This window comes from Centropristis striata, chromosome 2 (genome assembly GCF_030273125.1).
Source record: "Centropristis striata isolate RG_2023a ecotype Rhode Island chromosome 2, C.striata_1.0, whole genome shotgun sequence".
NCBI classification, from domain to species: domain Eukaryota; kingdom Metazoa; phylum Chordata; class Actinopteri; order Perciformes; family Serranidae; genus Centropristis; species Centropristis striata.
This window is the reverse complement of record NC_081518.1, coordinates 6750287-6762944: the sequence shown is the minus strand read 5'-3', so window position 1 is coordinate 6762944 and position 12658 is coordinate 6750287. Positions and strand designations below refer to the sequence as shown.

The 12658-nt window shown below is 36.5% G+C and overlaps 1 protein-coding gene across 2 annotated transcripts in view; it reads right to left on the bottom strand.

Annotated features, from left to right (window-relative positions):
* ano5b (anoctamin 5b) overlaps nucleotides 1–12658 on the bottom strand; it is a 46713-nt gene that overhangs the window by 15942 nt on the left and 18113 nt on the right. For both annotated transcript variants that reach the window (XM_059357007.1, XM_059357014.1), the window contains 5 exons: nucleotides 9666–9730; nucleotides 5668–5775; nucleotides 2679–2747; nucleotides 1289–1573; nucleotides 127–246 (listed from right to left, as the gene is read on the bottom strand). In XM_059357007.1, the coding sequence (XP_059212990.1) occupies nucleotides 127–246; nucleotides 1289–1573; nucleotides 2679–2747; nucleotides 5668–5775; nucleotides 9666–9730 (647 nt within the window). The remainder of the gene's footprint in view (nucleotides 1–126; nucleotides 247–1288; nucleotides 1574–2678; nucleotides 2748–5667; nucleotides 5776–9665; nucleotides 9731–12658) is intronic.

Here is a 12658-nt window from a genome sequence, read left to right as displayed (position 1 = left end):
CAGCTGTACACCGTTTCCTCACTCTGTAATGAAGTGGAAGTAAAATAACTCCTGAAGTGGAAGTGTTAATGTGTAAATGTGTAAATGTACATTGAAAGTTCATGTTCTCTCTCCCATGTGTCTTACATCATGTACTGGAAATGCAGTGGTATACGTCCCATTGCTGATGAGACGTTTGATTCCCGTCTTATCCTTTTCTTGCAGACAGTCTTTGTAGTACGGGCAACGAGCCAGGATGTAGTACACCTTAGAACAAGGAGGGGATTTAAAAAGAGGGATTAAAGGATTTGGATTTGCTGGAACTTCTTAGCTAAATGCATTTTACATTTTGCTTCATTGTTGCGCAAGCATGCTCTACCACTGCAGAGTAAACACTGTAACACAGGCAAAGTCTCTCAGGGTCAGCCTGCCGAGAACAATTCAAAGAAAACTAATTTATCATTCATATTCACTGAAATTCTAGCAACTGTATTGTCTAATTTCTCGTCAAAACATCTCCTGACACTTAATATACGACACAATAACCAAACAAACAACATTAAGTGAAATTTAGGGACTCTTATTTTTCTTATCTTATTTTTAACAACTCGTTTTGGGTCATGTCTCAGGTGAAGCAAACTTTTGACATGCTTTAAGGTTTATAAGATATTTGCAATATATTTCATTTCATTTTTTAATTTGATTAATTCTTCTTTTCGAACCGAAAAATAAACAACAACAAAAAACAGCATAGGCTAGATGCATATACGTATACATAGTCATTATACAGATGTACATAAACATATAAACATTTACACACATACAGTATATATAGCCCTATACATATAAATGCATCTGCCCCGTCTAAGTAATAAGATAGATATAAGAACCAGTTGACTTAATATTCAATACACATTTCCTTTTATCATTTTGGTCCGAAAAAAAGGGAGTTGGCTGAAGTAAAAAATACTTATCTAGGCCTCTCCTCTGGTATTCAACACTTCAAATAAGAGATTTTCTCTCTATGTATAACCACTTAATGTCAGATAAATATATATTATTATTATTATTATTATTATTATTATTTATGTATGTTCTTATCAGTCAACCATGGTATATCAAACAAATTAGATCTGACAATTTCTATTACTCCCGCAAAGAAAACAAACAAACGAACAAACAAATAACAACAAAACAAAACACTGAACGCCCTCATCCAGTTTGCAACCTTTTCTTTTTTAGCATATCATTTTTCATAAGCCTTTTTAACTTAACAATTGAATTCTGGGTTGAAATAAGAAACACTCACGATTCTGTTCCTGGTGGAAGGCGGGAAGAAAGTGTCCTTGTCATTGATGAGGAAGAAGTCGGTCTTGGCCTTGTCGAAGGGGTAGGTGAAGTAGTCGGGCTGAGGACGCATGATGTGCTCCGGCAGGCGGAAAGGATGGGAGAGCCACTCCAGAGGGACATCCTGACCGTGGGGGATGTCACTCAGCTTGAAGGGAACTTTGATTTTTAAGACATCGGCGTAGGTGGCCAGCACCTCCCACGGAGCGTGGATCTTCAAGAAATATGTCTTTTGGTCTTTGGAGTCCTGGTAGAACCACAGAAGGAAGAAAAACACTTAGTATTTTACACACAATTTCCTTTAAGAACTTGGATGGATGGTAGTGTAATGGGTGTGTTCAGATCAAGGTTATAATAGTTTTGGATTTTTCATTAGTTTCAGTTTTAACTTCATTGCCAATTTTTGTTTTCAAATTCAATTAGTTTCAATGAGTTTTTAGAGTGAGTTTGCTAGTTTTAATTGGTTTTTATTTTTTGGAAAATGCTTAGTTTTAGTTTAATTTTTATTAATCTTTTAGTCTTTTTTTAGTTTTTTTGTAATGGGGTATTTGTTGGGTGCCAGATTCAATAAGGTCACAATAAATGTTGCCTTTATTTCCTTTGCCTTATCCATCTCAGCCCCAATACGTTTACTAAATCATAAAACCAAATAGATGAAATAGGTTTCATATCAACCAAAAAGGTTTACGTATGAAAAAGAAAACTAAGGACATTTTCACTATAATTTTAGTTAGTTTTGTAACCACAAAATACAGTTTCAGTTAGTGATCTTTTTTCTTCTTCTTATTCTCGTTATTATTTCAGTTAACAAAAATGTTTTTTCTAGTTTTCGTTATTTCGTGAGTTTTCGTTAACTATAATAACCTTGGTTCAGATACCCATACTGCCACAATATTTAATATGCCAGAAATAGATCTGGTGAGCCTGAATTCATAGTGTCAAATGAAAAGAAACACCAGGATGTCCTTCTGCATCCGGGCATATTTTGCAGAATGCATAGCCAGCATGTTTTACTGGTATTCTGACCCACAATCCTTTGCACAGCGGAAAATTGTCACATCGACTGAGACAGACAGGCAGACAGCAGCCTGATTGTTTAGTCATGATTATATGAGCAAGAGGGTCAAAGTTCAAGGGTGAAAAACTCTAAGTTCCTAATGCATGCAACAGTAAGCACTTTATCAGGGCAATAGCAAAACAAACTAAAAGTAAAAAGAAAAAGTATGTGATCTGTAATGCAGCAATAGTGTTGAATAGTGAGCCATCCCTTTAAGACTCCTTCACTAGAGCTTGTTGTGCCTCAGTAAACTGTCCACTAGGTGGTGCTGCTACTCTGTGTGTGAATGTCTTACTGCTTTGTCCTCCGTCTCCAGCTCCAGTCCTGCTTTCTCAAGGTTGGCCTCAAACTCCCTCCTCCTGTCCTGTAGATACACACACACACAAACACACAAACCACAAGCATGAGAGCCACGCACACACACAGTCTTAGCACGTTGTCCTTCATCCAGACTGGTCACACAGCAGGCATGAGGTGGGTGTGACAATGGGCGTGGCTCGCACAAAAAAAGTCTGCTGCTGGGAGGCAAACTCTTAATTACTGACCGAGATGAATCACGTGGGGAGCACAGTTATGTCTTAGATTTAACTCTGGAATTTTTTTCCGAAACATGTGGGCACAACAAAAATGTGCCACATGATACTAGAATAATAATGAAAAATCTGTATCACCTTTCACTCAGAAAATGCTTAAAAAATAAACACAAAAAACATGTACATATACATACAATTGACTTTTACCCCATAAACATGATCAACATTAAACTGCAAGGAAACAGGAAGAAAATATTAAATAAATAAATATTCAGCAAAAAGATGAAAATTAAAGCTACAGGCTCCCTGAGAGGTTACTTAAAACAATTTTCAGAGTTTGCATATTTGATTATTTTTTAATTAAGCCAAATTGCTTCTACATAATCTGTTCCCATTGGCAAAACAAGTATGCTAAAAGTCATTGAATCCGAGAAATATAACTGTTTATTTATTTATTTGAGTTTCAGTCTCTTTCTTGTGCTTTTTATGATTATATTTCCTGTCTATTGCATTTGATCTCTTTTTTATCTGTTACTGTTTATCTTGGTCAGGTTTACACCGTACAATCTTAGTGGACTTCCCAGTTAAATAAAGGTTCAATCAACCACATTTTCAGGAAAAGAAAAAGTAGCTATATAATGTAATAAGTTGGGAACAAATAAATCTTATGTTATGTTTTGAACATGCTGATTGAAATAGTATTGCTTTGGAACAGAGAAATGCACAAAGAAATTATGCAAAATGGACCTTAAATAAAGGTTAAATTTAAATTTTAAAAATACACCCCACAGTTTAGATCCATGGATAAACGGAGCTGCTTTTTCAAAAATAGAAAAAATAAGTTTCCACTTCTGAGTACAGTGTGATCTCACAGTGGTTGTTCTGTGCAGCTTCCAGGTGTGAGTGTGAAAGTTTAAAAACAACCTTGCTTAAAAAGGGAGTGTTGCTCTTAGTGAAATCTCTCTGTGAGAATAAAGGTTGAAAATGTGGCGCTATGATTGAGGAGAACCAGGAGAGAAACTTTGTCTACATCAGTCATTCATGACTTTTATTAATGACGCCTCTGTGTTTTGACCTTTTCAGATTACTGATCGATGATGATGTTGTAGCGATACAGTAACCTGCTTCATAACAGGAAGAATTTGAATAGTCCTCTGCCTTCACTGTGCATGTAGGTAGACAGAGAGACAAACACACTTTCAGTAAAGGTTAAAGACCAGTATTTGACCTTTGAGGTCTTTGCTGGAAGCACCTTATAATTAAATTATAGTAATTACAAATAAGAAAAACAAACAAAGATTCCAACCATCCTTCCTTCCACAAGGAAACTGGATTCACAAAAGTATAGATGAGCTAACTGTCCAATGAGTTACATTGTGATTCACGCGAGAAAGAAACAAAATATCACCTTTGACAAAAGAAGAAATTAATCTAGTTAGAATAGACATACAAAATTAAGTTATTAGAGTAAACAATTTGCCAGACAGCAACAATTATAGAGACTGTCTCCCAAATTGGACACATCTACAATGCCGCACTTTCCAGTGTGTTTACGGTCATTTCAAATAAGATCGCCACCGCCAGTGTAGGTATAATTGATTTGTACATATTTAACAATCTACATGTGAAATTTAATTTATGTACAAGAAGATTTACATGTCTGATTACAATACAAAAGTAACTCTGATGAGAGAAAGCAGTAAAAAACGCTCGGGTAACAATCTTAAAAGTACATCTTCATTTTTACTGTACTGTCTTTTATTGTGAAGGACAGAAGTATGGTCCGGGTGTGTTGATAACGATGGTTGATAACGGTGTTATTTATTTGGCTTACCCAGAAACATCCAATTAGCCCCGAAAAACTCAACAGCCCCCATTGTTTTACAGTGAGGAGATCCAAGTGTCTGATGTGGGATACAGTTAGCACACGGCTAATTCACCGGTGTTAGCGTCCTTTTTGCCGCTTCTGGTAAACCCAAGGCTAGCGTACATGGTTTAAACAATATATGGGTAGAAAGATAAGAAGTTATACTTTAGTTGTTGTTTAGTTGTGTGTTGTGTTGTGTTGTGTTGTGTTGTGTTGTGTTGTCTCCTCTATTTGTATCTTACCTATGTACTTGCTGTCTTTTATATTTGTATTTCTTTTTCTTTTTTTAGGGACTACGGATGCAAACTAGCAGCTCTGCTATAATCCGGCATATTTACAAAGATGTTTTTCGATGTTCATTAATGTGCACTGTCCCTATCCAAAAATAAAGTATTAAAGTAAAGTTTCATACCATTTAATTAATTGGAAGCATAACATGATCATTTATATTAGTAGTTAATGTGAAATTTTGTGTCCGATTTGAGATACAGCTACACTACTGAAAATGATGGATTTTCCATTGTAGTTTATTTTGTCCCAATACAAGCCCTTTAATGCTGGGTATCTTCCGTCACAGAAACTGATCTTATACTTTTATATATATAATTACCTAAATGTTGATTAAATATGTATCCAACACAATAAGATAATAGATATGGCTGAACTTATGTCTGACAAGCTACTTGACCCAAATACTAAAGGCCATAGATGTCTGTGGAAAATATACAATCTGAATCTCACTTCCTCTTCGTAGCACCACGTATTCCTGTGTTGGATATAAATTGTGTAACTTCAGCAGCATCACGGTTAGTCACTGGCCGCACTGCAAAAACGCTGAGTCGTCAACTGGCGGCAGCTTGTTTCTTCTTCACTGTGTCACTCACCTGCTTCTTCTCTCCATCCTTGTCATCTACGTAGGACAACACAAAGTCTATCCTCCGAACGCCGTCCCTGAAGAAGACGGTGTCTTTGTTCGGCTGCAGCTTGTCTGTCTGAAAGAGAAACAAACAGACAAACAACTCCTTTAGCGTTCTCACAGACCGGGAAGCGAAAGCAAACAGACACGCAATACTTGAACTTGAACAGATACTGACGCAGCAAGAAAGGAAACTGTCATAATCCTGAAGACGTAAAGAGTTAAAACTAGATATACAGTATTTTATATACAGAGAGAAGCAAATTGTGTCCGAGAATTAAACTTGTAATTGAGGTTACTGCAGGCTACTGATTCCAGGGAGTTCACAGTATTTCAAGAGATCGTGTTTCCTTGGGAGAAAAATTTAGAGCGAGACCACAATGGCTGCAGAAAACCCACATAAAACAGGAAGTTCTGGACACAGTACAATCACAGTCTGTCATTATACTAAAATAGATGGAGGAGTAGAAACATGCTCTACATTTTCTATACCAACTTTAGAATTTCTCATTGTCTTAAATCTTTAACTGTAAGTTCGTTGAGTCCAGATTTTTTTTCAGTAATGTGGAAATGTTCTTTGTTGACACTAATTACATTTCCAGTCATCCGGAAACAACACTCTTACTGGAAATGATCAAAATAGGAAAGTAGATTAAGTGATCTACAGTGTGTGATTTACTGTAATAAGTGTCTATAATATACAGTATGTGTATTTATTTGCAGAGCTAAATACAACTAATATATCTCATAATCTAAAGGAATAAGTGCGCTCTGTTTTAAGTCAGAGTGTAAAGTCCACATTAAACGGCAGGAATGTACAAATCCATTCTCAAGACTCAGTATTGGGGCAAATCATGGCATTTTTAACTGATCTGAATGGGCCATTGAGCCATATTGATCCTCTGTCAGCTTTTTTATCTGTGAAGCTTTAATTCACATGCAAACCAATTCCTTTGAGACAGTGACAAGGCCAAAAAGTTTAAATATGAAAAAACAAAGACTATTTTAATGACTTTAATATACTTAAAGTGTTGCACTGTGAGGCTGTATTATATTGAAAAAAAAGTCATGTAACAGTTAGGAGAAATTGAAGGACTTTTATTTTGAAGAGGTGACTTTTATTTTGGTGACTCTCTGGTCTCCTTACTGTTAGAAGACTCCTGTTTTGTTATCCGGAAGAGCATATTTGTTTAGGAGGATTTAACATGTTGTAAATTATATTTGTTATATTTTACTTATGCACATGGTAAATATTGTCTGTATTCTTTGTTTATTTTCAGTTTTACCTTTTCTTCATTAAAATCCTGCCAAGTACTTCACACGGCCTGATCAGAGATTTTTGGAGAGATGAGTTTAGCTGACTGTTTCATAACTCAGATGAGAACAGTACAACAACAAGTATCTGATCAGGATTGGGAAAAAACTCATTCAGGACAACAAGACTAAACAATGCATTGAAACTAAAGCTGTGTTGATGTTTGGTTGCTCCAGGGAGGCACAAGTTTTGTCTTAGCTGCTCTGGCAAGTCCAATCTAAACAAAGTTTTGTTGCAGAAAAGGATGTTTCTACTTCTTGTGGCTAAACAGTGAAAGGCACTAAGCATAGCATAATTAAAGATATGACTCTAAACTTTTAGTCTACGCTCGTCACACACGTTGAATAACCCAATTCTAATTGTTATGACTTGCAGAGATATTGGTGGGAACACAAATTTTGTGATGATAGAATCTTACTAAGTTTAAGCAGATGGAATAAATGTATTTAGAGTAATCATAGTTTTAAAACAATATTAGTACATGATCATTGTATCAAAAGCATCTTACATGATTAATCTATAAATGCATAGAGAGAGGGCACACTAGTGAATTACACATGCATAGATAGTGACCTAGTCAATCAGATAGTGACCCCCATGCACAGAGACAGAATAACAGATTATTTCTAACAATATCTAATGTGTTTGTAGACAGCTTGTAGATCATATTTTCAAACTGAACTGAATCATAACTACTTTGATGACTGAGTTACAATTTCAAACTTATATATATATATTTTCATTTTTAATTTTTATTTATTTTTTAATTTTGAGAGCAAACTTAAGACTTATCTTTTTAATTTGGCTTGTACTTGAACCATTATATATATATATATGTATATATATGTATATGTATATATATATATATATATATATATATGTATATATATATATATATATATATATATATATATACATACCTTACCATACTCTCTACTTTTTAATTATTTATCTATTGTTTTCATTATTTTATCTTACCTTACATATTTTTTTATTTATTTTATCTAATTAATTTCTAACCTGCCATGTTGAGATAGAGCTTCCTCAGTTTGTGCTTTGTTTATAATGGGATGGGTGGATGGAGGGTCAGGGGTGGAGGGTTGGGGATGGGCGGAGGGTGTTTGTTTGCTTTTTTCTATGTTTTATTATTATAATTATTAATATTATTATTTTCTCCTTTTTTATGTGAAGCACTTTGTGTTACATTTCTATTGTATGAAAAGTGCTATACAAATAAAGTCTGATTGATTGATTGTTAACAAATTAATGATAAAGGCCACTGACAGAGCTACACTATAAAGGGTTAAACTCAGTATTTTCAGTAGTTTACTGAACTCCACCCAGCTGGTTTATCAGAGCCTCACATCCTCTAACAGACCTTTTTGTAACAGGGGCGTGAACGCTGCTCGTTATACTGTTATTTAATCATGTTCTGACCTAATGAGCGGTGAAAACAGAAAGTGTTTGATAGAATAGCACCAACCCATTCGTGCACTGAATCCTGGAGTCATAAATCATGGAAACATAATATAATCAGCGTTATGAATTAGGATATAAACCATCTGTTTGCGGGCCACGCTGTATCACTGTATCAACCCAACAGACTGACAACAGGCTTCTGTTTGAGCAGCGACAGTTTATTTCTGTCTCACGGAGCTCTGTGAGACACAGAGGTCTTGTGACTCAGTGAGGAGAGTGGTGAGTCGACAGAAGGTCAGTCATCTAAGCCTACGAAATTACACCAACAAACACCAACATAAACAATCTTGTAGCTATGAAAATGACTAACGAGGGCTTTGGGAATATAACAAAAGACACCTCCAGAACTACTGATAAAAAGGTTTTTATAAAGGGTAGACCTGAGAGTGATAGGGGACAGCTCGTTATTGTTCTTATCATCATTTTATGTTACTTCTTTTCTTTCTTTTATGCATTAGATGTTGCACTTGGTTTCTTTATTACCCTATTTAAATATTACCTTTGTGCCTATCATAATACTTGAGCTCCTAATGACTCCAGAGTTCCATGCACAGTTGTAATGTTCATGAAAATGAGTCTTGACTGCACATGTGGAATGTATGTTGAATTTAATTTCTTAATCAAAAAATGCTTAAAATGCAACTTAATAATACATGAAGTGAGGAGATGGACTTTCTGTGAAATAAAACAAATTGTACTTGATTTCAGCTGTAAAACAATTTTTACAGCTAATTCTGATTTGCAACAGATCAAATAAAATAAAATAAAAACACTACCAAACAATGTAATATTTAAAGGAACAGTTCAATATTTTAGGAATTAGGCTATTAGTTTTCCAGCAGTGAGTTTAATATTACTCTTATTTCGGTACAGTTACTATGAAGCTACAGCTAGCAACTAACCACTTAGGTTAGCGCATAGCACAAAGCGTGGAAATGATTGGGCTCTTGCCATTTTCACACTTTTATGTTTTGTACAAATTAAATAAACATAACAAAACATGCTAGAGGTGTTGGTACGCTGATTTCTTCACCTACAGACAGAGCCAGGCTAGCTGTTTACCCCTTTTTCCAGTTTTTATGCTATGCTAAGCTAACCAGCTGCTAGCTGTACCTGTAACTCTTGTCAAACATCGTCCTTAACAGTTTGCGAGTGTATACATCAGTACTAACCTCTGTATGTCCAGGCAGAGTTGATGTCTCAGATAATGAGTTGATGCCATTTCCTCCATTTTCATCTGCAAAAGAAAAATGTTGTTTTTATATACAGTGGCATGAAAAAGTTGAAATGACCTAGTTTTCTGCATTAATTTGTCATAAAATGTGATCTGATCTGCATCTAAGTCCCAAAATATAGACAAACACAATGTGCTTTCCCTAATACCGCACAAACAATTTAAATATTTCATGTCTTTATTGAACACATCCATTAAAACATTCAAAGTGCTGTTGGAAAAAATAAGTGAACTCTTTGACTAATGACTACATCAAGAGCTAACTGGAATCAGATTTGAGTGAGGTGTAGAGCTACTTTCACCTATAAAAAACACTCAAACTTTTGGAGTTTGCTATTAGCAAGAAGCATCTTCTGATGTGAACCACGCCTCTCAAAAAAGAGATCTCTGAAGAGCTACGATCAAGAATTGTTGATTTGCATAAGACTGGAGGAGGTTACAAAGCTATCTCAAATACTTAATCCAAAGATCTGATTTGACTGCCAAAAAATGTGGTTATGAAACAACAGACAATTCCTTTTAGGCTACATGTGGGTGCTAAATTTCAGATTCCAGACAATCAAAGAATCTATGAAATCAGACAATCTGTCTGTCTGTCACACACTTTATTCTGTTGATTTTTTATAATGGGGACAATAAAATAGTCCTAAAAGTTTAATTTACAACCATAAAAAACTGATATAAGTGGAGTTTAATAATCAAAGTAAAAAAGAACTGATGATCAGTTTGTTTTATATTCGGATAATTGTAATGCTGTGTAGAGTAAATGTGACTTTCCACTTTGCTGGTGATTTTGTAATCTTTTTTTCATAGATGTTCAAGGGCACTGTTTGGGTTCTCAGCAGTCCTATTTAGACGTGGTAACTCCTAGCTAAATGCTATTGAGGACAAGACACACACTCTCACACATTGTGTAGAACAAACATGGTGAACAGCTGTTGTTATTAGTAACTGCCTGGCCAATAGAATCGGTGGCGATCTGTCCATTTTCTGTACGGGGGACAGGCTTAGCCCAAGATGAATAAAATATAAACTTTAATAGTGTTCATTGCTCACTCTAACTGATTTCCTGTGAGAATGATGTTATTCTGGGACCAGATCTGCATCATTTTACCTGTGACCAAAAATAAAAGCCAGTATTGAGACCTTACTCTATCTCCAGTGTGTGTTTGCTCTTGGGCTTCCAATCTACGAACCAGAGTGATTTTTTACAAGTTGACTGTGGGCAAGACTTGACTTGGATTTGGCAAAGAAAATTCCTTGTTAGGGATAAAAATAAAATTAAAAAAAACAGAAAAAAAGTTGACATTTCAGTCACCTTCCTGTTTAAACTGACCCACACCCAGCAAAGGAAAAAATAGCTCCAAAAATAAGGTTGTTGTTAGAATTTCATTCTTGTTAGCCTGACAAGGAAACAGTACAGTATTAAACCGTTGAGCAATGGAGTGGGAATTCTTCTCTTCTTATCCCACCACATCCAGTAATTAAGCTCAGCTAGATTAAGCTCTGTTTATATCCATGCAGGATTCGTGGTGTACAGGATAATAATAAGGTTCACTCCAACCAAACATTCCCTTTAAGAGCAATGAGCCGGCCAATAATCATTATGGCTGCACATGCACCTCAGACTAACTCAAGTTAACAAGGGCCCAATAAAAATCCTACAGTCTCCTGGCAACATCAGCAGATACACACTGTTGCCATATTGACGAGCTCATAGGAGCAGAGAGAGAGATAAGAAACACAAAGACAGCGACACACACACACACACACACACACACACACACTCTCTCTTCATCCCGCGTACAATGCCACACAACATTCCTGCAGTGCCTCTCTCTCCCTCCACTCTGGCAGTGGGAATGTGCTCATGTAGCATTGCTCCGCTCGCTGCCTGCTCCCCTTTTATTCCTGAATAGTGGGAGAGCAGCACTTCCTGTGGGGGAGGCTGGCTGGAACGTGCAAGGAGCAGGCATCAGTGAGGCAGGGGGAGGGGCCGGGGGCTTGCCGTTGCTGCTGTACCAGAAGTCTTAGCTCCCATCTAGATGAAACATTCGGCACACAAAGGACACTCAGATATCCAGCCTCCTCTGATTAGACACAGTACTGTGACGGACAGCAGTGTGAGCCAATGAGAGCGGGGCTGTTATGTCTGCATGTGGAAACTCAATGATAGGGAGACTCACTGTAAAGGAATGGAAATATGCCATCAGTCAGACCTTAGGAATCCCTGATGTGCACAAAGGACAAATTTTCCCAGTGGGCTCGTGGGAAGCACCGTTGACTGTGCAGCTTCTAATCTTAGAAGAAGCTTTTTTTTCTTCCCTTCTTTGTCTGACTTTTTTGGTCTCACTCCAACTGTGCACAGCCAGTTATCAGAGCCTGCTTGAGCAAACAGAAGCAAAGGGCTGACAGTGTGTTATGTCGACTTCCACAGAGAGACAAATACATGAAAAAGGGGGTCGTACACAGGGGGAAACCTGACTTTTGTAGAACTGAGCAGCAAAGGTAGACTACAGCACAGATACAGTGACTGGCACTCATGGAAATAGACATTCAAAATACCTAGAGTATACACAAATCACACAGTTATAAATTCATGCAAGATTGCCTCAGCAAATGTTGCTTTTGAGGGTGTAAATAAACGAGATTACAGTGTTTACTGACACATTTTCCACCCAAGCAACCCAATTAGCCTTCTGCTGCTGAATATTTACAGTAACTGAGATATTCTCCTGGGATATCCTCCATGCCATTAACCTCTGGTGGGCTCCAAATCAAACTGACACTTTAAACCACCAACTTATATGACAGTGTCCAAAATAGTCAGTGACAGAAATCCATAAATTAAAGTGGGATTTATCCTTTCTGTATCTGTATAACAGCGTGTTTCCCCTTCGGTCTCCATGTTATAAATGTCATCATCAGCCC